This window comes from Amblyomma maculatum, chromosome 3 (assembly GCF_055883805.1).
Source record: "Amblyomma maculatum isolate TAMU_Amacu chromosome 3, ASM5588380v1, whole genome shotgun sequence".
NCBI lineage: Eukaryota > Metazoa > Arthropoda > Arachnida > Ixodida > Ixodidae > Amblyomma > Amblyomma maculatum.
Window position 1 is genome coordinate 73,065,223 of NC_139346.1, and position 27,100 is coordinate 73,092,322.

Genomic DNA, 27,100 nt, shown 5'->3' on the forward strand with positions numbered 1-27,100 from the left:
GTGTTTGCAACCTTTATACCATTCGGTTCATTCCAACCTGTGAGTGTTAGGTGCCTTTTTTGTCGTCTTCAGCACGATTTTCAATGCGTGTCGAATTGCATCCGGTATGGCAACACCAAACAGACGAAGATGAAGAGAGACAAGCGGAAGCCTGTTCCACGTTTTTTTTTTTTGGCGTTTTGCGCTTTCTCTGTTCGATGTGATCTTCTCAGCTTTGACAATTCTCTCGGGCTGTTTACACTTGTTTTTCTTCTCCATATTTGCCTATCCCGCCGGTGCTGCTTTAGGGCCCTTTAAGGCAGGCACCCTTCGATAAATGCGCATACGAAGGGTTAAAGCGAGGTGTCCTCTGTATTACTGCCGTTGAAAAAGTTGTAGCCCGCTCACACAGAGCACACAGCAAACGAATACAACGAGGACGTGCTACAACAATGGCGCTAACCGAACATGTTAAGCCGACAGGAGCCTCGCAAAACTAGAAACTGCTGTTTGTTCACCGTATATCGTGTTGGAGACCGATTTTACTTCCAGTTATATTAGCAAGAAGGTCGCGAATAACTAAGATCAAGCATTGGTTACGCTTCACCTCTCACGGGAGTGCATAGCATTTTTATCGGCGCACTACATGTGTTTGCATGCGTTGCTGAACAATGCCATGCGGCGTACTGGCTGCGCCAAACCAAATATCGATAATAAGATTCTGGAAAAGATATATTCCTCGAAAACACACTGATGAAGATAAATGAGCGCGACGTAAAAGTGGAAAAGACAAACTCTCGCCCGTGCACGAACATTAGAGTAGACGAGACTTATATCGACGAATTTTCGTACATTTCTCAGAATAGTTCACGCATCGGAACAAAATTGTTATTTTGACTGAATATGAGAAGGGATTCGTTGTTGTTACTATATAACAGCACGGGTACCAAATAATGTAAAGGACAAGCACTGTACTCTGAACGTAATCCACTTAACAAGTACGCGTTCCATTTGTATCAATCAAAGATATTACTCGTTTAAGAGCAGTTCTGTAGCCGCAGCTTGTTAGGGGGGCAAGCTCTGATATAAATATTAAGATGAACGACCGAATCAGAAACAATGCGAAGTAAGAGGATTCAAAAGGGATTCAACAAAATACTGATCCTGCCTGTCCCTTGTAGTGAAGCTTCATCTTTAGTTCATGTAGGTAGAATCATGCGAATGCGTCTTGTACGCGTTCATTCGCTTGTAAATAACGGGACTATATTGGTCTTGTATATTTACAGCGGAGACAACAGGGCAGGCAGACGGCAACGCAGCTTACAACATGTCAGCCGTGAAGAAATTCGTCAACTTCGTCCGTGGTTGTGAGCAGAAAGGTGAGAAGACCTAATAATAGCTATTAAGTTTCCCGGCACGCTACCCCCGTGACATTTATGGGGTTCCACGTTACTTTAGCCAAGGCTGAAAAACGTAGCCTGCGTCTAAAGGTAGGTCGTACTTAACCGGCTTTTTTGTGTGTGTGGTGCATCGGGAACAATCAATCAGTCTTTCTTCAAAGTGCGACATCTGTACGAATTAATTAATTAATTAAAATATAAGTAAATAATGAATGAAACATTATTTCGTTTTGCCGTATCAAATGTGTGCGTGATAAAAACAAATACTCCAATACGTTCGATATTTCCGTCCACCATAAACCTCAGCGGGGCGAATTCGAGTGGACGCAATATCAGCCTATAATGTATCGATTGGTATTCGGTGCTGAAAATAATGAGTCACCAGCAATGCACTAGCCCTGTTCTTACGCGCGCAAACTTTGTCTTTCACCTATGTAGCGGCTTTCACGCGCCACTGTTGCGGCATGCGAACTGAAAAGTTTGAGATGGGTGATTTTGCGAGTGATCAACCTGCCTAAACACTTCACCTTTTAATTCCCTTGCATACATTATGTTTTATATGCACACTGTTCAGTGAGCCAATATTGAAATTAGTTTTCTGAGAATGTAACATTTCTAAATAAATAAATATGAAAGAATTCACGGCAGAAGCAGCTTTTCCGTGCGAAGCACTTTGTCTCTACTTGCATTGCCTGTTTATCTGAATTTGGAAGTTATTGAAAAGTCGTGAATAAAGAAAGCTATTCACGGAAAAGCCGCCTTGTTCTCTTTTCTTCCCGAATATTAACATTCTCGCAAAGGAAATTTTCCTATAGGCCAACTGAGCATTGTGCGCATACTATACAATGCAATCGAGAACGTATGAAATCCTAAATATTTAGGCAGTTTGATCTCTCGTGGAATGCAAATTCTGGCGGGTTTTGTCCAAACACAAGCCGCATGTATTTCAAACCAGATGCTTTCCTTAACACAAGCCGTGCTTTGCAGTCGAAGTATCGCTGGGCGCATATGGCGACCGCTACGCGAAGCGTACACCTCGCCTTAACCTCTATCTCGCTAGGCATTACCCTCATTGTATGCAAACTTGACGATGTCAGAGCTGAGGACATCGCGTGTGTCTAGCCGTTCCCAAAAAGCGTCGTTGTTTACACGGAAGCGAATTGCTCTCACTTCCGGCTTTCGGATGCTCCCCCTCGCATCGCGCGGAAGCACCTCTTCGCTGTGAAGCTGTGCCCGCTTAAGCCTCGAGCATATTCTCTAGGCCTTTCTTTAACTGGGCCTAGGTAGAGTCTTATCATGAAAATAATGGACGCCAATCGAGAACTTCAGTCATGTAGTGCCAGGTCAACATTTTATGTTTGTAGTTGATTAGGTGGAATTCTGTAATCTGCATGTTTTTCGATTAAAAAAAACTAGCGCGAATTTTCTTAGCGAGAACAACGTATTACGGATGTTGAGTTGCATGTTGTGTTGAGGAGAGGAGAAACATTGAGATTCCCGTTGACGGGGTTACGTGTGATCGTTGTCTAAAATGTGTTCTTGCGCTGTATAGGTCGATGTTTTCCGTCGTGTATTGCAAATAAATGGTGCGAGTGAAAGGCATGGCTACCGCGTGCAACTCATAGCGAACACGCCAATCTGTACGTGTAATTTGTGACATTGGGAATAGTTAAGAATAGCCGAACTTCTATTCCCATATGCTTAAAGCTTGAAATTGTATAGTGTAGCTGCGATATTCTTTATATTAAGATACTTTTTGGTAGGCCCCACATGCGCGTAACTTAGCATATATTTTGTGGCGCCCTGTAATACTATTCGGAGTATTTTTTCTGCAGCGTATTTCTCGATACCAAAGAATAATGCTGAATATTTCGCACAATTGGTGTCACGTTTTTGAGCGTTTCTTTCTCTTTTTTGTTTTGATTTCGGCATATAGGGCCTTTTACATGAGCTGAATCAGTTTCATGGTCTTATTTAAGCATTTAATTAAAATAGGGAAAACAAAATGTCGGTGCTCACGCGGTGCCATTTCATGCGCCCAGTTACGCTTTGAAGAAAAAGAGCAGCGCTTGATCGACAGTGACCCGAGAAAAATAAAACGGAGCTTATCCTGAACTACATGTAGTTTCCCCTTTTCATTCTTGTTTTCTTTTTCTACCTACGACAGTTGAATAAGATATTCGTTTGAACTGGCTTTTGGCGACCATCTTTAGTGCCATCACTTAGTGGAGAAGTAGGCGCGCACTTTGTATGAGACCGGGCAAATTTTCAGCGCACTTTGAGACGAATGCAGACACCTGCTTGGGCTGTACACTTCGACACTATCAGCATACAGGCCTTATTTTCGTTGAAAACGCAGTGGTGAGCACTGATTTTTTACAGAGCAAGAACATCGTCGTAGTTTTTTGTCGTTTCCTGCCACCTTTCTCTAAACACCGAGAAAACGAACAACATAAGAAATGTGCTTAAAAATAAGGGATTATTCTCTATCCTAAACGAACCCGAACGTTCTGTGAATATTTCAAATATTTATTGTTATTCAGGGTTAAGAAAAACATTACGTTGGCCATAACCAAACGTAGCCGAAGTTGGGTGACAGGATAAATAGCCATTCATTTCACCCACCTGCAGTACACCAGTTCTTATTAGGTTTTTGCCCAAGTTGCGTGAAACACTTGATGTGATCAGTATCAGTATTCATCTAAAATATTGTTCTATTTCTTCATGGGCATGAACGTTCATCGTATGATGGCTGTCATTTTAATTTTTGCAGAAATAAGTACCAGTTAAAATAAAGGCGCGTGCATTCCACGTTGGTCATAAACTGCATTCTTGAAATCGCAGCATAGTCCCCCACATGTATTTTCTCCCAATCCCCAGGCATATTTCACCTCTGAGCACAATTTAAATTTCCAGCCATCACAGAGCCCCTCTAGTTTAATTTCTGAGCAATCATAATTAGGACCAACACAGAACCTTATACCACATGACTAGAGTAATAATATTCCAACCAACGTTTAAATGCATACGTGACGTTGAAACAATATAAGTATTTTAGTCGCTCTGGTCGCTTCAATGGAGTTTTCATTTCAAGACTAAGAAATGGCCATGCGCGTATCACATATGACTTTTTTTCAACAAGACATTGAGAGCCAAACTGCCTGCGACGAATTTGGGCAAGTACTTCAATTTTTACCCCTGTATTTAGATTAAAACGGCATATGTAAGATTTGGTTTTGCTATGTTTATGGGGTTGAACGTCCCAAAGCAACCCAGGCTATGAGAGACGCCGTAGTGGATGGCTCCGGCAATTTTGGCCACCTGGAGTTCTTTAACTTGCACTGACATTGCACAGCACACGGGCGCTTTGTTTTTCGCCTTTGCCCGAAAAGCAAGCGCCGAGGCCGCTATTTAATTCCGCATCCTTGGGCACAGTAGTAGAGCGCCCTATCTGCGCCACCGTGGCGGGGCGGTAACCATGTTTGATTGAGGTTCGCTTAAGAACTTATTTTGTTTGCTTGGTTCATTTTTATCAGATGGCGGGTTAATTATTCGTCAAAAAAACTGCCTCAACTTAACAAAATCGGCATTGTTTTTTCAGTTTACTCACAAATATATTAACGTTAGATAATTTACCTTAGCCCCGCCGGGATGGCGCAGTGGTTACGGCGCTCGACTACTGTTCCCAAGGGCGCGGGATCGAATCCCGGCCTCGGCGGCAGCTTTTCGATGGAGGCGAAAAGCAAGGCGCCCGTGTGCTGTGCGATGTCAGTGCACGTTAACGAACCCCAGGTTGTAGAAAGTTCCGGAGTCCTCCACTACGGCGTCTCTCATAGCCTCAGTTGCTTTGGGACGTTAAACCTCACAAACCAACCAACTAACCAACCTTTTTCGAAGTCATGCTTTAGAAAAGTGTTTAAAAACATTCAATAATTTGTCACTCATAACGTCTTAAGACTACCTCGAATTAGGCGGTTTGTGACTGCAGGAATTTTCTATTCAGATGCCCAGACTTCGTTCTTTAATTTCTTCTATTGCGAGTTCAATTACAACATCAAGGGTGATAAGGCTTACATAAATGCAGTTCATAAATTAGCCGTAGTATATCATCCCAAAGGGCCGCCATTCCTTTATCTCGCTGCATGCGTCCTGCTCTACAACGGGAGCGCCTCGCAGAAACCATCGCCGACGTGGGAATGAAGCCATTGAAGCGAGTTCTGGCCGACCTCGGCCTGCGGAGCTGGCCAAGCGTGCGAGCCAGTGAGCCAGGTGTAGAGACTGTGGCCGGAAACGTTGCCAGGGACCTTGGCGAGTCGACCGTCTTCTCGGTGTCGTACGGGCCGGACCTGGCGAACAATTCTCGCAACATCATTACGGTGAGGGGGTGGTCAAGCGAGAGATAAACATTTCAGCGGATTGGGCAATCTACTTTCAAGACTTCACTGAGCATAACAATGGCTTACATTTTTCTGAGCATACTTCTTCGGGACGTCCTACTAATTTTTTTCTTGTGATTTTCTCTAGTCTGCTCATTGTAAATCCCATACAATACTCGGGAGCATATAAACATGTAGGATAATTTTCTTAATTGTTTAGTAAATGGGGGCTGTCTATTCTTCCTCTAATCTGCGAAAAAAGAGCAAAGTACAAGGAGCATACCAAGCGCAAAGTTGTCATTCTATGTCTGATAAAAGGTATTGAATTTTCGACTGCGTTGTAACCAGGGTAATGCCACACTGGTGAAGCCTTAAAGACATTACTTTTAAAGCCATCGTGTGAGCGGGAAGACATTTCATGTATAGATTGTTTCAAATAGAAATAAAATTATGCCTGCTTGCCCACAAGACCAAGAAATAACGGCTGCATTTCCCAGCCGATCGGATCCATTTTGTTTGCCTATGCAGATTTCTCTCTTGAAATCAGTCTGTTGACTTTATGAAATAATATTCTAAGCCAGCAAAAATATATGCGCAGTGCATTTATTTGCTTCGAGCTTTTATCTATGCGCCCCGCCGCAATGGTGCTGTGGTAATGATGCTCGACTACTGTGCCCAAGGATGTAGGATCAAATTCCGGTCACGGTGGCCGCTTTTCAATGGAGGCGAAAAGCGGAGGGAAAGCGATGTGCGATGCCAGAGCACGTTTAAGAACTCAGACATTTCCGGAGCACTCCAGTTCGGCGTCTCTATTAGCCTGAGTTGCTTTCAGACGTTAATCCTCATAAACCAAATATTGTAGCCAGAGTGGGTTTATGACGCTCGCTGTGTTTTTCTGAGTGCAATACTATAAACCATCGTAACTGATTTTCTTGTTGGGTGGCCATTTCAGGGACATAGTGTCACATTGCTTCGGGAAAGGGTAGGGAGAGAAAAGGAAAATTTGGAACTTAGTGTGAAGTAAATGTTCACCATTGGTAACTGCTCAGTTCTTCAAAATTTTTATTGATCGCACTTTTCTCGGTCGAGACATGTTGTTCCCCTACCCCGTTTCCTACCTTGCTTCTATTCGGGGCCACATTCGCTTTTTCGCCCTCTATGAAGCATCGCATTTGCGCTTGATATGCGTCTCCTCATCTCTTGTGCTCGTAGGTAGACCAGCCCGTGCTCTCCATACGCCGGGGCCACCTGCTGGGGAACGCGAGAAACCTCGAGGCATATCGTAACATCGTCAAGCAGGCTATGTCCCTCGTAAAGCCGAACGAGCAGCTGGACGGACTTGCCGGGGACGTTATGAACCTCGTGCATCGCATCGCCAGGGTATGTTGTCTCTATGCTTCTTTATTATTCTTGTGAGTGCAATACTCGTACACCTCGCTGCGAAGTGCTTAACGAGGTCATGACCTCTTTCTCTACGGCGGACATTTATTATAGCGCAATGTCAGTAAAGTACACCAAGACTTCCATCCACAGCAACTTTTCTAATCTATTGATAGTAATAGAAGTAATAGATAGTAGTAGTAGATAGATAGTAATACCAAACCAAACCAGTAATAGAAGCGCGAGTGACTGAAAACATTACGTCGGCTTATTAATACAATCTGCCCATTTTTACAACTGTTCTTATTTCATAGTGGAAAGTACTTCAATCACCATAACAATTTGTTTTGAGCCTAGTGTTGTTGACTGCTTGACCGCTCTTGGTTCATTGGTTCACAATTTTCTGCGCCTACCTTATAGAAACAAGCGTTCTGTGCATTTATTACGGTTCAGTATTCTGCATCGTAAGTTCGGCCATTTGTTTTTTCCTGGTGCTTGATATTCTGGCTTTGAGCACGACGTATCTTCTGATGTAACCAATAATTCCTATAGAGCCTTCCGGAGGTGTTGAATATAAGATGCTAGAATGCAGGCACGAAGCCTGCCGGACATTGAGCCACCGATAAGAAAGCACGACACATAACACTGGTCATTCTCTTGTTATCGTTCCTCCCTGTCAGGCGCAAAATTTATTCTTATTTGTAACCAATTCATGATAAGTTCTTTAATCAGTGTGTAGACCTTCGAGAAAATAGTATCTCCCTTATCTAGTTTAATAGATTGCCTACATAAAGAAGCATTTCTTATTTAATTTCGTGGAAGTACTTTCTCTAAGTTAATTAAAGTATACAAGAGTATTAAAATGCACCTTGACTGCTTGTTCTCTTGAATATTAGAAACAATTTTCACAAGACCACTTCAACTGCTCGAGCTTTTAAATACGGTGGTGGGAATTCCTTCCGTGGCGTTCTGTCATCGCTTTCTTTCAAAATTATTGTGAGTGTTTTCGCACTATCAGATGATTGGCCTATTTATACTAGCGGCCAGGAGGCTGATGCGAAGTTTCTTGTTACGCCATCAGAAATGTGTGATGCTCCATAAAGTAAGACGTTTGGTGCGTGGGCCGTTTTTGTTTTCTAAGAGAGATTGCTTTGCTTATTATTTCAAACCTGGCCTTCTCAATCCAGTGATGCTAAAATGTTACGCTTTGCATTATCAAAAAGAAGCGGCGTTCTCGTACAGATGATGATTGTAGTGTTCGAGGCGCCGTTCAGGCGCCTGTCCTGTGAGACCACTCGACGGCGTACATCCGGTGCTCCCTGGAGCACGCCAGAAACACGCCGGAGCGGCCAGAAACACGTATGGTCTCGGCGAGCGAGGAAAGAAGACTCCCCCGTTTATTCATGCGAAAGCTATGTTCGCTATGTTCACAGATTTCTGTCCGCATTCATCTCTCGGGATACATGGCACGAACAGCAAACACACCTGACTACTGCTGGGTGCGGCACGCAGTCTGCATGGAGGGGCTCTCGGCACATCCCCACTTTTCCAGCGTCTAGGACGAGAAAACAGCGCAAGCATTTCGCGGTACAACTCTGTCAACCACAGAATAACAGAAAAATTCACCTTTCCTCATTGATGCCAAACCTTACTGACTTTCTCGTTAGTCTTCCGAACCTTGTCAAGGTCTGACTCCGGGGCATCTGCGTTTCCGTGTTCTCTCCTGCAGTCTCTGCGGAAGAGCTCTCACTACGAGAAACCGACTCGGCGGGATTGGATTCATTTTCGCTGACGGGAAATTCATACAAGCCGAAGTCGATGTCTGAGATTCCTTCGACTTCGCCGGATTATGATCCCACCCTCCGTTTCGACCAAGTAGGATACTGGATTTGGTGCTGGCCTCTCCACTTTAGCCTTTACGTTAAGGTCTGTTACTGCAACTAGATCGCCAGGCTTCAATTGTGGGAGATCTTTAGCTCTGTGGCGTTAGGTAAAGTACCGCGTCTGTTGTTCTCATTTAGAATGGTATTTTGCCCTTATGCGTATCTGAATTTCATATCCAGAGCTTCGCAGCATGGGCACTCAGGTCCACAGGCATCTGGCCATAAGAATTTCATCGGACTGAGCCCAAGTATTCCTGGCGTTGCTCTGTAGGCTAGAAGAGCCAAGTATAGGTCTTCGGATTTTTGCACAAGGTGCTTAACTGTCTGCGCCATCCTTTCGACCTCTCCGTTGCCTTGAGGATGCCACGGACTCACAGTCGCATATCGGAAACCATGCATATTTGCGATATTCTCGAGCTTTGTGCATGCGAACTGTGGGCCATTATTCGTGACAACACGCCCGGAGATGCATTGACGCGCGAAGATGCTTTTCAGCCGTTCAATCACAGCAGTGGCATTTGTTGACGAGAGGAATGCTCCTTCAGGGTATCGCGATAAGTAATCGACGACCACTAGGTTTGAGCGTTTCTCAATCACGCATAAGTGAGCCCCAACCTTGTCCCAAGGAAAACAAGGTGTTTCAGAAGCGATCCTCGGTTCTGTAGCGTTCTCTACATGTTGAGAACATATTTTGCAATTTTTAACCACGTGTGCTAACTGAGCACTTAGTCTAGGCCACCACACTGAAATTTTAGCTATTTCGCGGCATCGCGAAATGCCCTGGTGACCGTCAAGCAGTTTCCGGAACACTTCATATCTTAGTTAGTGAGGCACGAGAAGCCTAGCTCTTTCTATCAAAAACTCCTCCACAAGTGTAATAAGCGCTCTATCTTGTCAGTACGGTGCAAAAAAGCAGGGAATGTTTTGTTTTCTAGGCTACTTATCTTTACACTATCCGTAGCGCTCTACAAACTCCGACCCGTGCTTGACATTCTGTCACTCTTGCAAGCAGGTAGTTCCTGGCTTCCAAGCCCATTAGGCATGCTTTAGAAATCATGTGACTTCAGATACGGTCAAGCAGATTCTATCATGTTTCAAAAACACAGCAGCTCGTGACAGAATGTCAGCGGTCATTATAGCGCTTTCCCCGGTACATACACCCCTGTACTGATAGCGCATCAAACGGAGTAGAAAACACTGCAATCTCGGTGGCATGGCATCAATTACACCCTTTCCCAGTAACGAAATCAAAGGTTGGTCATCAGTTTCAAAAGTCACTATAGTTTGCGTATGTGCTCATCAAACCTCTCGGCAGCCCACAGTAATGCTAACGCTTCTTTTTCGATCTGGGAATAGCGCTGCTTGGCTTTGGTGAGGGAACGAGACGCATAGGCAATTGGTCGTCGTTGCTGGTCTGTTTGCGTTTGGAAAGGACAGCTCCCAAGCCGTATGAGGATGCATCCGCCGGAAGAATCGTTTTTATTTTGGGATCATACATTGTCATGCAGTGCGAAGAGCATATGAGCGCTTTTAGCTTTTTGAAAGCATTTTCATGATCACACCTCCAAAGCCATTCATTTTATTCACACAAAAGACAGCGCAGTGGTGCGGCAGTCTGAGCCAGATTATGCAAAAAATGGGCCAAATGGTTGGCCATGCCTAGCAGACTTCTCAGTTCAGCCATGCTCTTATGTGGCTTTAGATGTTTTACTGCTTCCACCTTCTCCGGGTGCAGCTGTATGCCCATTTCGCTCAGAATACGGCCGAGAAACCGTACGTGTTTTACTCCAAACTGCATTTGTGTTTGTGCAAAGTTACATTTTCGTCCTGTAGACGTCTCATTACGGCTGTCAGTCTTTTGTTGTGGTCTTTTTTTGCTGCCGCCGAACATCAAAGATATAATCCATGAAGCTGACAACACCGGGAAAGTCACAAAGAATTTCTGACTTTCTCGTCTGGAAATATTCCGAAGCGGAAATGATTCCGAATGGAAGCCTGGTAAAACAGTATCTACTAAAAGGCGTTATGAATGCTGTCAACTCTCTCGAGTCCCTGCTTAGTCGAACCTGGTGAAATCCAGACTTGGCATCGAACATTAAGAGCCATTTTGCTCCTGAAAGTGACCCAAGAGCCTGATCAACTGTCGGTAGCGTGATGCGCTCCCGAAGCACACTGCTTATTCAATTTCATGAGATCCACACACACTTTAACGTCTCGCAATGGTTTCACGACTGGGCAATTCCTGTGCATTCCTGCGCCATTACTTTTCTAATGACGCCCATCCGCTCCACTCTTTCTATTTCGCTCTTCAGTGGTTCCCTTTGTAGTATGGGGACCTTACGTGTAGAACATATAGCATGAGAAACAGCGTCTGTTCGAAGACGAGTTTTGTATTCTCCTGGCATTATTCTTAAGCAAGCAAATGCTTTATGATAAATTACCTCTAGTACTCTCTCTCAGAGCTATCAGACTCCGCGACCTGAACTACCCCAGGTGCTTCGAGTGCTGGTAAGCCGAGGAGTGCGTCCCTGGGTGGACTCACTACGTAACACGTTGTATTTGTCGAGCTTTGGTGGCAGTTGAAGCCCTGCGACTGCACTGTGGAGCTGTTTCGTCGTCCGGCATGGCGGCTTTTGCAGGCAACGCCCGTGTAGTCTTTTCTGCCATTTTCACGCGTCGCTCGGCTAAAAAACCGTCCGGACCCCACGATCCCACTTCTGACACCATGTAGTATTCGCGGCGCCGCGGCCCGCTGAGGCGTCTGCCTCGCGAGACCACTTGAGGGCGTACATCCAGTGCTCCGTGGAGCGGCCAGAAACGCGTATGCTCCCAGCCAGCGAGGAAAGAAGACTCCCTCGTTTATTCGTTCCTCTCATGATACATGACACACAGTAAACACGCGTGACTCCTGCTTGCTGCGGCACGCAATACGCATGGAGGGGCTCCCAGCACAATGACCGATAAAGATTTAGTTCAGTTGCAGCAACATTTACAATATTTTAAGGGCCGTTAAGGAGTAAAGCATCATTACTGATGTGAATACGGTTTCAGGTCAGGGTAACCTTGACTGCAATTTTTGAACTCGGCAACATTACGGTGCAAAGTTTTCAGATGTGAACTTTCCCGTAAGGCACTGTATGCTGCAGCGGATTATGAAGGAAACATTGACTATTATCAGTACGAATGTAGAAATAAAATGGCACTTCTCCAATATATGTTCACTTGAAGCTGAATGAAAACAGATATATTTAAAATTGACGACTAGAGGAACAAAGTGAATAGAGCACAAAGAATTTCGAAGGGTGGCAGCTTAGCTATTATTGTATGCCAATTGCATCACAATATGGCTGCCAGCTACTTAGCGCTCGCTTTAAAGGCCACATTTCCAAGCAACTGCGGCATGTACGTTGTCGACGTTGTGAGCGAAACATCGCGAGCATGGCACTCGAAGCTGCTAGCTGACATGGCCGCGCATTGATTCTTCAATGGATTGAGAGATTTTACATCACATAGTATAAGACAGTTGAGAGGGGTTGCCAACTCGGATCAGTCTTTTGAGGTAAAATAAGAATAAACGTTCGTTCAATGTTCTTGTACGCCTAATCAGGCACTCTAAACTTACGCTACAAAGTCATTTTCATGCGGCTTAGTTAAAGCCAGGCTATATTTGCTGGTTGGCCACCTACACTGTCGTTTCGTACCCTTACAGTCTGGGCGTAAGTGGTTTCATAGTATTTTTTTTTCTTTTAATTTCCAGTCAACGAAAACTATGAAAGAACGCATCAAGATTGGCTCCCATTTTCTTCGGGAACGATTGGACAGCCTTCAAGGAAAAACCAGAGTAAGTGTGTCAACCTCATTGACAGAATAGTGATTCTGTTGCGTTTTTTGCTTTTACCGAGAACTGTGTTGAAATGTTTTTGTGCCGTCTGAAAGAGTAAATGTAGTTCAACGGCTGAGCACTCACATTAACATATACTAAGGCTGGCTATCATTTCTGTCATACAATTGATCCTCATTGTGGAGACGATATCAGAAACTTTGGTCACGCTGCTCAAGTTTGCGGAACCATGGTGTGATCACGTGACTAAAACGTTGCGCCATCGTTCCAACGAACAAGAAAGAAGTATGCTGGCCGCATGCATTAAAATATTCCAGATACAAAACAACGCCATAAACATTTTTAATAAGATACCTAAATGAAGTCTTAATGTTTGCGTGTTATATAGATAACATGCCATCGCGCCCTTGAACCTAAACAACTAATGAAAGATCCGGTGTCTCGTTGAGTATCCGCTGTCACCTGCTTTGAAATAGGAACAAGCAAAGCAAATCATAGTGGCATCATGTACCACTTCTCGTCTCACTGCTCAGCTCTGAACTTTTGAGAAGTTCCTTGCTAGAAATGTTGTAATGAAAAGCGCCTTCTGATGTAGACTGTCATATTTTCTTTCGTTGTGTATATATATATAGCGTTGCTTTTCTCTGTACGTTGCTTCCCTGTATCAGCAAATGTAAAGCCACTTGCCGAAAAAGCAATTAAATGTAGTGAGATCTTCAAAGGCCTATCGAAATCAACAACTATTCATCTGGGACTCAAAATGAATCGCGGGGCAATAGAAAGTACATGTACCGTAGATAGCCGCTCTACGCTATGGCGTGCGGGTGCTCCTGAGTGTGGCGTCATTTTCTTAGTCTGATGAGAAAGCAGAGGCTGCGTAGCGTTCGGCTGCGTTATCTGAGTAGATCTCTCGACAGATAAGCGTTAGCATGAGACTGCCGACACAGAGTGAACGGAGCCGGCTCGTTATAACACACAAATGAAGAGAGCTAAGAGACACTCAAGCCGAGCACCGCATCAGAAAATAAAATTTATTTTGTTGCGTTGTTCATCAATGAGAAATTAATTCAGTTGTGTATTACCTGAAGGTTAGGTTTACAAAACTCGAAGTAATACAACCTTATTCAATTTGTGATTTCCAAACCCATGGCGCCCGCATTACGCCTGTATTTCTCTATTATCGGAGCTAATATGGTGGAACGCTATTAATAAGCTTGTTATGGGAGCATTTATCTTCAATATAACACGATCTTAACAGTGTTTCCCTGCGCTCCTGCAACCTTAGAGCGGACGTGCGAACTTTTTGTCAAGTAGAGCAAGAACGGACCTTACTACGTCTCCGCCGCTATGATCACAAATGGCGCTGGTAAAAACTCAGTAATAGGTTGAATTCAGCGCGCACATGCTTGAAAGAGAAATATTGCGCAGCCACCGTAGTATTTCCTTCGGTAGAACACCGTATGCAACTTGCGAAAATCGCGAGTACAAATTTTTTCCGGCATCTTCTAGGCACTTATTCTTCACTTTCCTAATAAACTAAATTTAGTGTGTTAACTTTTCACACCACCCGAGTTCCATTCTCCAACGCACATATGATGAAACTGACACGTTTCCTGTATACGCTCTCTTCGGTTTTAGTGACAGTTGTCTTTCCCTGTATAGCAGACGCAAGTAACTTGTAAGCTAGCTTTCGTGAAGTCTTTGTAAAAGCAATGCAGTACCTCGGTAGCCCTAACGCTTTCGATCCTCACTGACCTCGATCTGCATTAAACGCAATGCAGATTTAAGAAAAAGTCTTATAGTAAAGCCCCGAGCGCGAACCAACTACGGATATCAAAGATTAAGCTACTAGATACCGGATTTATTTACCTGCTATCCAATCATTCTGGATCTATTAACCGACTCCCGTTCACTAAAAAAATAAAGAAAAAGGTGAAATCATTGTTCATAAAGGAATAACACCGTTTTATAAGTGACAAATCTGCTCTCAATGTGCCGTAAATATTTTTTTTCCTACTTTATATATGTATGTTTTTCCTTTAGTGTATTTTCATATACATGTTGGTTGGCTGTAAACTTGTTTACTCAACATTTGTGTGCGTGTAGAAACTTCTGTCCTGTAAAAGAACAAATTTTATCTGTCTTTGACCTGTGCTTGAGTGTCGACCGCTGCTTGCCTCAGGGAGGCGTGACCTCGTCAGGCAGTTTTTTCCATGCCTTTAGTCACATCCCCCTAAGACAATAGTTCTGTGTTATTGTCTTGAATAAATAAGAAAAAATAAAATAATATAAAAACTTGTCACACGGTAACACTCGAGTGCAATGGAGCTCGAGCCCGCGTTTCTTAAGGACGCTTCTTCAAATGCTCTTGTGCTTTGAAGGACATTTGAGAGCAGGTATCGTCACCCTCACCTTCACCTGAAGAACAAGTTTCGCAATCGTTACTTGAAGCGGCCGTGTATCACCGGATGCGCCCCGCCACGGTGGTGCAGTGATGAGACGCCCGACTACTGTGCCGCAGTACCCGGGTTAGATCCCGACCACTCTTACACCGTGATAGAGGTGAAACGAAGTGGCGTCCGTGTGCTGTGCGATGTCAGCGCACGTTAAAGATCCCCAGGTGGTCGAAATTACTCCATAGCCCTCTTTCTCTCTTTCCACTTTCACTCCCACCTTCCTCCCTTCCCTTACGGCGCGGTTCAGGTGTTCACAGAAACAAGTGCGAGTTACCGCGCCTTTCCCTTCCTGTGAACCAATTATTATTATTATCACCAGATGCTTCAATCCTTGTTTTAAAGCCTCAATTCGGGTCCAGTTGAATGAAGATCGGAAGTGTGGTAGGCATAACAGTCCGGAATGGCCAACAGCAAGTGTGAGTGTTTAGTGCTCTTATTGCTTAAAAAAGGAGTAGCTGCTGGACAGAGAAATATAATGAAATAAACTTTTAAATAAGCTACCCACACTGCAGAGCATGAAAAATTGGGGACATAAACGGAGAATGCTGATCTGTTCTAATAGCGTTCATGTTTTCACTATCGGAAGCAATAAACTTGTTTATCCTTGAGAAAGCGAAACAGCGCCGCATACCAGCCTGCACGTACCATAGCTGCGAGTTTCAATTAGGCAACGCGTGAAAATAGTACGCACGCATCGGCGTGCTTCGTTCACTTTCCTCCGAACTTGTATGCGTCCCGTAAACTTCAAAGCCAGCTTGCTAAATATTAGTTAATATATACCATAAATAAACGTTAACAATATCAAGGCCACATGCAATGAATTTTTTTCTTTTAAGTTATGTGGGGAGGGGGGACCTTTCTTTCTTTGCATAACTCTATGTACACTGTAATAGAAATACTGTGTTCTTTTGCTGGTTTGTGAAGCTATGTGGGGCTTAAATCAGGAGAATAATGAATTCAGCACTTCATTTGCGCTATTTTTTTTACCATTTCCAGTGGCACTGGGCCAAGTTTATTAACACTGTGTTCCAAGGAATAGTCAGAGTTCACGACAAAGATTACGTACGGGTGAAGACTCCATTCTACGTTGGCCACATGTCACGTATACTCAACACGGTATCAAGGTGACAGAATCTTTTTGTGTTGTCATGCGGGAATGGGCCATGTTTTTAAGGTTCCTTCGGCTGAAGTGTCAGCGCTTTTCATTAAGCCAAGTACTGGTATATTTGATACAAAGTGTAAAGCGAATTCTGTACTTCAGCTTATATTTGGCACATATATGATTATCAATGTTACAAGGAATCCAGCTGTTTCTTGTGGTTAGTTGCGGGAAATATTCTGCCGTAGCTCAGACGTCAGATATGCTCAAATGCCGCTTCTTCCACGCCGAATAAAATAAAAAGTGATGCCTCTAAAAATGCAAAATGAATGTTACGAACTGAAAATAAATCATTATATCACTTTAGTTTCCTCGCAGACCAAAGAAAGCAATCGTCTCATCGAATTGCTACACACCCATGCCTCCCACAGACATCGAGCAATTTTGCTACAAAGTTTGGTACTTGATAATTAAGGCACTAAAAATTTTAACTAACTTTAAATACCTTAAACTTACTTGGTAATTTAAGCCTTGATATTAACTCTGAACTCTGGGAATTAAGACATGAATGAGCCAGGAAACATAATTGTTTAAGTATAGGCGCCGCTTGAACCATTTGTCGCTACTGTCACGAAATAAATAATGGTAAAGGAAAGTGTCATTCGGACTTTCTGGCTGAAGCACTGTCAACGTTATCAAAATATGCCGTTTAGTTGAATGGGATTGTCAGAGTGCAATGCCCGGAATTGTCGTATGCTAATCCGTACCTGCAACGTGGCTCATAACGAAGGCACCTTTTAAGAACTGTTGGCAGTTATGGGACGTCTACTAGTCAGTTTGCGGATAGAGATTTGTTAGTATCGAGTTTAGCATCAGTCGCCATACGCTGTGTCGCGCCATCCGGACTCTCTGTGAACCATCCTATGCATATATCCAGTGCAATAGGCTACTAATACTGTACTACTACTGCTGTAGCTACGATAATTAAGGACATAGCCTCTTATATTCTCCCTGGCTGGGTATTCACTGCGGCGTGGCCGTTTATGAATGCTACCTAAACTCTAGGTTGCGAGCGCCGCTCCGCAAGGCGCTCCAAAAACTTGGTGTTCGCCGCGCTGAAGCAATATTCCGCAATGATTCGCTCGCATCGCAAGACGCCTAGCGATCCTGCATGTAGTACGGCTTACGTCACGGTGTAAGAACAGAAATGTATCTCAACGAGCACTCCGCACATTGCACCAAATCCCTCGCAGTTCCCGGCTCTCCGACAGATGGCGTCACACGACTGTGGGCCCTTTCGGAAGCTAGAAAGGGCGAAGTAAATTGGGCACCAATAGACGTTAGCAGAAAAACGCTGGAATATCGGGGAAGTATACGTTGAGGTCCAATGCAAACAATTAAAATTGAACCCTTCGCCGAAATAAGTAAATACCAAGAAAATAAGATGCATATTGCATTAAAATCAACAGTGTTTACCAGTCGTTCACACGATCTTCAGGTTGTTTAGTGTGTCAGAAGCATTGAGAATTGCAACAATTCGCTTGCTCCCAGGCAGATATAAACGGATGCCTGTGCTGATCGGTCATCCGTTATTTATCAACTCGTTGAACCGAAAAACATTCAGGCGATTTACCTCCCGGAGTGCAGCTTGTCTGAGTGGTGGTGCGGACGACGGTGAACGATCTTGCACGCCGCGTGGTGGGCTAAGGCCGCCAAAGCATTGCCGCACTCGTCGCTGTCGCTCAGGTTCTGGGTTTTTAGAAAAATTCGAGTGTCACTCGGAATCAGCTCGCAATACGGCCAATCGCAGAAGGTTTTGGGGTACTGAATTTTCGTTCTGGCTTTTTTTTTTTTTTCATGCGGGAGAGATTTGTTTTCCTACTCCTGTTGAGCGAAGAACCTGCAGACGCTCACTTCGTCTGATTCGTGCTTATATGAGCGCATCGACACAGTTTAGTAAAAGCTTGGTGGAGCAGCAACGGAGGGAAAAAAGGCTAGTGTGGCTAGAAATTTCCGAAATGACCCGCCGGGGTGGTGCAGTGGTAAGACGCCCGACTACTGTGCCGGAGTTCCCGGGTTCGAACCCGACCACGGCGGCTGCGTTTCGATGGAGGCGAAACGAAGAGGCGTCGTGTGCTGTGCGATGTCAGCGCACGTTAAAGATCCCCAGGTGGTCGAAATTACTCCGTAGCCCTCCACTATGGCTCCTCTTTCTCTCTTTCCACTTTCATTCCCACCTCCCTCCCTTCCCTTACGGCGCGGTTCGGGTGTCCACAGAGCAAGTGTGACAGTTACTGCGCCTTTCCCTTCCTGTGAACCAATTAAAGAGCAGGAGAAAGTCAGTGCTTGCAATGCAAGTGCGTATCGCAGTGTAGTAGGGCCCCTCTGCACTGTGACCTTATTTTTGTTTTTAATCGTGATGCGCGTTTCAAGACATTTCACCAGTGTTTTTATCGTACTTCATACTGCTTAGTGTTAGAAACGGGATATAGCGTAACTTTACTCTGGCCCTGCCGGGGTGGTGCAGTGGTAAGACGCCCGACTACTACCCGGAGTGCCCGGGTTCGAGCCCGACCTCGGTGGCTGCGTTTCGATGGAGGCGAAACGTAGAGGCGTCCGTGTGCTGTGCGATGTCAGCGCAAGTTAAAAATCCCCAGGTGGTCGAAATTACTCCGTAGCCCTTCACTACGGCTCCTCTTCCTCTCTTTCAACTTTCACTCCCACCTTCCTCCCTTCCTCTACGGCGCGGTTCAGGTGTCCACAAAAAACAAGTGTGACAGATACTGCGCCTTTCCCTTCCTGTGAACCAACCAAGTAACTAAACTCCCTTTGACGATGCCGCGGTAACAAAGCAACGCCGTGAAAACGCGCCTCTGTCGCAGCGGCGGCGTCGCGCGACGCATCGCAAGGGATTGTCGCCTCATGCGGTTAACCAAATCTGGTAGCTTTCATTTTCTTTATTGCGGGCATTAAATTCATAAAATGAACTTCGTAGAATAGTAAGTGTGAAAATATCTCACGTACAAGAAAAGACCTTGTTGGCACTGCATCTTTCGCAAGACATGGTCGCCGCGGTGCACTTACGAGTACATGGCCCTTGTACACAGCATCCCAAGATTTCGACACGAGATGCATCTCGAAATGCTTTTCGCATAGAAAGTCTGAAGCTTGGAGTAAACGATCCATACGTGAGATGGCATTTCTCCACGCCTTCAAACGGCCTTCATCCTTTTGTCGAAAACAGCGCCAACTTATCTTTGCGCGACCTGTTGCCTGCCGTGAATCATGGGGCAAAGCACTTTCGTCCCGTCCTCCAGGCTAAAAGCACTGGCGACAGCACCATACACAATCAAAGTGCAGCGATGTTTGAGTACAAGAACAACGCTGCAGACCGAATTAGAACACCATTCCGAACAAAACTTACATTTAACGGCGCGTTCACTACAAGCAGACGAAAGCGACGCAGCGGCGGGAGCGCTATCTTGGCCCACATATCTGCGTCGCCTTCTGTCGGCAGGCGGCAACCTGTTGCACAACGCTCGGAGCACAGGACAAGCGGCGCCGTTGATACACCTTTCTATTCTTAACCGTGGCTTACACGTACTCTCGAGGACAGGAGCCTGTGTACCACGCAAGCTGTAACCAAACTTGGACCATAGTTGTCGATTTGACTGTTGTACTTTAGTTTTTCCTTGTGTGCTATTAAATTAAGATGATAATTCGTTTACGTCGGGCTTCTAGTATAAAATCTCCAGAAGGGTGGTCCAGAAGCTTTTGTCCCCGATATGCATGCATGTACAGCGTTGCATGTATGCTCCCTAAAGACCCCCGTTTCATGCGCCACACTTCTTCCTACGTGACAACCTGCGCTTGCCATTTTTAGCATTTGATGCTCGCACTTCATTGCGGAGAAGCGCGTAATTCATTCATAGCACAGAACATATAGTTTTGTCGGTTTACGTGAAGTATCGGTTACAATCTCACTTCACCCCCCACCCTCTCGGGCTACCTAACTCGCGGTGCAAGGGGCAAGGCAGCACTATTCACAACGCCTATGACTGGACATGAATACATGTATACGAAGCTACGGTTAGGAAAGCGACGGAAAAAGTGTCATATGCTGCAAGCAGGAAATTCCCGTGACATTCCTGTAATACTAAATGTGCGGTGTTCTCTTGACATGTTTAAATTACAAGGAACGTATGAATATTTTAGTGTGGCCCCTTGAACAAGCTGCTTATCCCGATTTTTTTCATTACCCGACTATGTTCGTTTGCGCTGCCTGCTTGTTGCCCACCCTGGGTGCGGTAGTCTGGTTCTGAAGGGTGGTAACAGTTCTAGTCTAAGTACATCTTCGATCACAGTTAAACTAAATCGAATAAATGCCTTCCAGTTAGTATCGTAATATAGTCTATCGACTCAGACCGCTTTATTTGTGCCTCGAACGACCAGCGCAACGGTGTTCAATTACGTCGGCTTCCGTGCGGTGCTGGCACTTTCGCCCCTACTTTCGGACGCTGAGGCCGGAGATGTGGCACGGCTGCGGCTTCGGCGTCGTTTCGAGTCCCGCGGAGAGGCTTCGGGACGACAGCGCGTCTGCCTTTACGTGGCCGAGGACGCCATGCCCCTGGTCGCACTGCACGTGTACGCTGTTGTCTTCAACAAGTTGCACGCGCCCAGTGTCGAGAAGGTGAGTCCCATGAGCCTTGTAGTCGGTAGCATGTTTCCAAAACTGCTCCTGGCTCTAATCACGGATGACTGGTTCCGTTATCTAACCATGTACCAACAAGCTAATATACTGAGAAGTGTTGCTGAACTCTTGCACAGAAGATGAGAGCTACTGTTTACTCGTTGAAAATTCATGTGAACGATATGAGTTGAAAAGTGATTTGAAGCTGAACAAGTATAGGGGTAGCCTCTGTTAAATAGCCAATTCTTCGGCAGGTTAACAATGATTGTCCAATTGTCAAACTGTTGTCTAGCGGACATATCAACCCTTGTTCGGTTTCCTTTAACTGCTTGTGACCTTTTCTACAGCTTGCTCTACGCTAGATGTTCTGAAATGTGCTATTTTGGCCTGGGTCACATGACTGTTTATGAGTTACTTCTCAGAGTGCGATCATGAATTGGCAAACGTACATTTCTTTTTACTTTAGTCAATATTGTGCGAAATGTTATGGATGGGAATATTTGCCTCGAGTATTTCTACAAAGTGCATAGCTTAAAGCGCGGTATATGACATTCCCATGATGCCACCTTGGTAAATCACCGATTAAGTTGAATGCTTTTTCTTAGTGATTCCGCTAAAGCCTTCGTAAGAAGCCATTTTATGCATTGCAGCCATGCAGCGTGTTGTGGAAGCCAAGAAAAGCATCAGAAATTTTCACACGCTCAATTACTGACGCCGACAGGAGTGGATGGAGGCAGGCGAAAGGCTTTGTGATATCCCGCCACTTGATCATTGCCTATCTAAATGGCATTATCTTGACGAGTCAAGATGGCGCGGCGCTATAGTTATAAAGGGAGCTTCAATTGAAGATAGTTGCATGCCACTACTGCTTAGAAGGGACGTACGGCACCAGAACAAGATCTCTTCTCTGTATTTTCTTTTATATATACGCGAACTTAACCGATTGTGACTCTGCAGTCTTTGTTCGCGTCTAACCGCCCAGATCGGCGTGGGTCAACTTTGCCCGTGCAGTCGAGAAAGCGCTTCTAGTTTCGGCGATCGCTTATACCCGACACGCCAATATTTACGTGACAAGACGAAAGTTACCGGCTTTAATAAAAAACGCCAAGATACTATTTTGAAGCTCTATACTAGACGTACAAAAATAATGGCTCCAGAAAGAAATTTTAGTTACATTTTTTTTTCTTTTTATTCCGCCGCCCATATACTAACACTGAACCTTTTGTGGGAAAAGGAAGCCGCATTTGTCTCCTTCTATCCGAACGTCGGATGATCGGCACATACGCATGGCTTGTGCGGAACTACTGAAAAAGGTGCAGCGGTAATATTACAGTGACTTGTACTATAAGGATTAATGATTGGAGATGAAAGACAGGGAGGGATTCCCTGCACTCGCTATTGTAGGCAGCTGACGTGCGTCCGAAACTCACAGGGAAACAGGGGTCGATGCCTCTTTTCATTTCCTCAAAGAACGCAGACCGTACTGGGGGTGAGGCCTTTTAGTTGAGTTTAGTTGGAAAAGAGTTTGTTGGTAGTCCCGACTAGTAACGTTGGGCGCATCCCGCTGCTCCGACTGCGTGCTCAACCCGCGGACCACTTGTTCGAATCTCCTCATACAGACAATAAATTTCAGCTGGTCTATACTTTCAGTATGTAAAACAGTGCAACGTCGGGGATGAACAATTGAGACAAGCGCATTTAGTAGCAACAGGTATGAAGGCAGTGAAAAAAGAAAAAAAAGAAGAAGACAGAACAAATAGAAAGCCGGCTGAACACCTGAGTATTCGCAGAAGGGTGGCGCTGAGAAGAGACAGGAGGGGGGGGGGGGGCGTTGACGGCCGCCATGTGATTCCTTCAGCTGTTCAATTTTGTAGATAAAATCGGCTTGCGTAAACGCGAAGAAGCAATTAAGATTCCGGATGTAATACTGAAAACGACGTGTTCCCCAACTAATCAGTGGACTAATTAAGCGCTCATGAAATTTTTGCCCCCTCTGTCCTTCTGTCGCCGTCAGTCATATCAAGATGCATATAAGAAAAAATGCCCACAGAGCAAATGAACACTGAAGTTAGGCCTAATCCACAACTCTTCTTCACTTCAGCGCGTACAAATAAGTAAAATAAAGATGTAACAATAGCAATGGGGAGTGAAATTTTAAAGAGCGCGTGCGCAGCCTCTGGACTTCTGTTCCGTTCACCGCAATAGAAAAGCGAAGTACATAGGAACGGGTGCAGAACCGTCGCGTCAACCACCGCCACTCTCAATACGGCCGTTCCCCCCGGTCATACGAGAGAATATAAACAAAAAATGTACTTCCACATCAGCATGTTTGAACGAGAAGTGATTGACGGGCACAAAGCGATACCCAAACCATTTCAGCATGTCTTGCCCTCTAACTCGGGATAGAGCAAACTTAGAAGCTACGTATTTTGTATTGAAGTACAGATGGCGCCAGCAGTCTGCAACCTTCGGTTAACAGTTATGGCGGCAGATTTGAAAGACGCGACTACATAAACTTCCTCACGCAGAGGGCGATTGCCGTCGATGGATGCGCAAATAAGTAGCACTAATTCTACGTCTAGGTTTCTCTCAGCTGATGACGCGAAGTTTGCTGAATTCTAAAGAATTTGACGCCACGCGGCGCCGACGCTACCACCTACTCATGACATTTCGGCAGCGCGCGGCGCCGTCTGTTTGCTCTATGGGCGTGCCTCGTAGGTATGTAGCATGCATAGTATATTTGCCTCCTTGCCCAAACAATTTTCTCTGGCACATCTTTTTATACATCAAAAAAGCAATCATAGCAGTTAGCGTGGTCTCTCCACTTTTGCTCACGACTGTACGTACAGTCTTTGCCAAAAGTAACCAGGCTGCTCCGAAGGCTGGCGGAGCAAACACGCCGCCGTGTGGCGGCGTTGCGCTCGCTGTGGCTTATCGGTGCTCGTCAGCTTCGAGGGTACAACAGCTAACGTAATTTCATTACGGCGTACGATCGGCGTAACATTACGGCGATCATAACGGCGTACGAGGAAGTGCAAATTTTCTTTCATCATATCTTCATCACAGGTGCCAATATGTAAGCCATAATAACCATAATTTAAACATAAGAAAAATTGCTTCCGGTGTACCGCAAGGAAGTATTCGTGGACCTTTGTTATTTGTTATTTATATTAACGACATCTTTTCTCTTCTCAATACAATTTCATGGGTCGGGTATGCAGATGATACTGCAATATTTTTCAGGGGAACAAATACTGATGACCTAATCTGTGCGGCAAATCACGCTTTGTTATTAGTTAGAAATCGGTCTGAAAAATATTGAATGCTACAAAACCTCAAGCCATTCTTTTCCGTACAAAGAACACAAAGGTGAATTATAGGGATAAAATACAACAGGATAGTTAAGCGGGTGAGTTGGTGATACATCATTCAAAAAACAGCGCGAACAAACGGGGACGAAAGGTAGAAACCACAGGAACAAGTGCCGACTCTCAACTAAATTGTAATCGCAGGAAACACGTTTATACAAGGAACAGAAAAAATAAAACACCAAAACCAGAACGCACGTGTTAGTATGTGATATCCAGATATGCAACCTGACAGTTACGCAGGAGCAGGGTAGGTTTGCTGACACACACCAGGGAAATCATCGAGGCGTATAATATGGCTAAGAAAGAAAGATTGTGTGTCAGCAAACCCTCCCTGCTCCTAGCTGCGTGACTGTCAGGTTGCATATCTGGATATCACGTAGTAACACGTGCGTTCTGGTTTTGGTGTTTTATTTTTTCTGTTCCTTGTATAAACCTGTTTCCTGCGATTAAACTTTAGTTCAGAGTCAGCGCTTGTTTCCGTGGTTTCTTCCTTTCGCCCCCGTTTGTTCGCGCTGTTGTTTGGATGAGGGATAAAATAATTTTCGACGGCGAGGAGTTAAGCATTGTTCATGAAATTAAGACCCTTGGTGTAAATTTTTCAGAAACCCTTAAGTGTAATAAGCACGTGGATGAACTGTGCAACAAACTTAAGGTTTGCGGCATACTTAACAGACACCGCCACTCGTTACCAACAGCTGTTAAACGTCTAATTTATAACACACTATTTTTATCGACACTTAACTACTGTCATTTAGTTCGGTCAACTACATCAAAATAAAATATATTGAAATTAAAAATATGTTAGAAGCGGGCCTTGCGTGCCATTGCAAGTATTCTTTTCAATGCACATACATCTTATTATTTATTTTACTATAAACTTCTCACCATTGAATCTATTTACCCTTTCCGACTAGCATGTACATATTGCTCGTCAGTTTTGGCACGTAATCACAGCGTCATGAATTTGATAAAACTTCACAGGCGCACTTACATCTAGAATACACGTCAAAATGACGTGTTTGTGTTGCCTCTTAGTCATACCGATTATGGTCACCAGTCCATTTTTTATCATGCTGCTGTTCTTCCGAATACCCTAGCGCTTATCGATATAAACCTAGAACTGATGCCGGTACGGTCAATTCATCTATATTTCCTTTTGAGCAGCATCTTGCGATTTCTTCCGTATTGCCCTTTTTTACTTGTTTTTTTTTTTGCGTCAACATTATATCACGCTTATTTTGATGCCATGCTTTCAGATTTTTCAGAAATACTGCTCAATATCTGAGGTATCGGAATTTTATGTTAAACGTAATATCTTTTGTTTTATTTTTCTTATGCTTAGAATACAGCGTGCCTTATAATGACTGTCATTTCAATGCATTTTGAATTCATTGTGTTCAGGTTCAGTGTTTCAGTTCTGTAATATGTTGGTATCTGTATAGGGAACTGTAGTGTACAAACTTAACTCAGTATGATGTTTTATATATTATACCAGGACTGGTGCCAAACTATACATAGAGGAGGCCGAGCTTTGTCAAGCTGCCCATAAGCGGCTTTTATCCATCACCCCCTTTTCTCCTTGATATAACAAATAACAAATTGTGATTCATTGATTGAAGTTCCGTTTGCTGTAATGTAGCCGCGACGTTGCCGTAATGCTCTCGAAACTGCTCCTGGCCGAAACCAAGCCACAGTTAAAACACGGACACATTATTGTTTTGTTTCATCCTTTTATTCTCTCACATTAAATACTGTGTATTTTAAACTGTCGTATTCCACGGTCAATTTAAGAGAAGGAACGCACCGGGAGAGAGTAAATTTGGGCGCATCCCACTGCTCCGAAAAAAATATTTGATAAAAAAGATGCCGAAAGCCTCCACCAGCACCCTCCGACTCGGTGGTACAGAGGTCAAGCCTCAGCGTACTGGCGTCTCGTAGGAAATATTTGGTTTGGGCTAGGTAGTAACAATTTTTTGTAAACAAAGCAAAATATATACAGAAAAACACAGCGTCAGTTCCGTCTGAATATGTGTCGTCCTTGTCTACATTGTGCTATGTTTTAAAGTCTCGTTACATTCTAATGGGCCTCTGTAAGAAAAAAATAAAAGCTAGCTTTTAGAGCACATGATATTTTTCACGGCCATGCTTGCGCTGGTGTTAAGCTGGCTATAAGTGAAAACAAGGAAGTAGTACATTGCCCTTGACTGAGGCGTGGTGTGCTATGATTGGTCCTGCAGCGCACTGTCGGGTGCTCTTAACAAGCCCGCTCTCGAATGCAGAGCTGTGGGCAAAATGTTACGGAGAACGCGCTTGTGACTGCAGTCTTTTCAGGCTATCTGTAGAAAAGATATGATCCTTACTAGATTTGTGCGGTAGCGCACTAGCGGCATGCGCTTGATTTTCTGCTATTATATAAAACGTGACAAAATTATGATCTGTGAGGTGTGCCTTGTGTTACTGTTATGGCTATGATCATACGACAACAATGCTTGCTTGACTGAAGTTATGAAAAGGCGTATGCGATGCTGACATTGAACGTTCTGATTTGAAATTCCAGCCATCAATGGTCGAGAGAAAAATCGCTGCGAGAGGTTTAGTTTTCAGAGTAATTATTCTTTTCGTAGC

At 44.4% G+C, this 27,100-nt stretch overlaps 1 protein-coding gene across 1 annotated transcript in view; it reads left to right on the top strand.

Annotated features, from left to right (window-relative positions):
- The first annotated feature begins 1,291 nt into the window (after positions 1 to 1,291).
- Positions 1,292 to 27,100, top strand: part of LOC146194974 (neprilysin-1-like) — a 61,356-nt gene continuing 35,547 nt past the window's right edge. The window contains exons 1-6 of the mRNA XM_084596168.1: positions 1,292 to 1,358; positions 5,556 to 5,755; positions 6,968 to 7,135; positions 12,776 to 12,859; positions 16,312 to 16,439; positions 20,867 to 21,104. Of these exons, the coding sequence (XP_084452294.1) occupies positions 1,307 to 1,358; positions 5,556 to 5,755; positions 6,968 to 7,135; positions 12,776 to 12,859; positions 16,312 to 16,439; positions 20,867 to 21,104 (870 nt within the window). The 5' untranslated portion in view covers positions 1,292 to 1,306. The remainder of the gene's footprint in view (positions 1,359 to 5,555; positions 5,756 to 6,967; positions 7,136 to 12,775; positions 12,860 to 16,311; positions 16,440 to 20,866; positions 21,105 to 27,100) is intronic.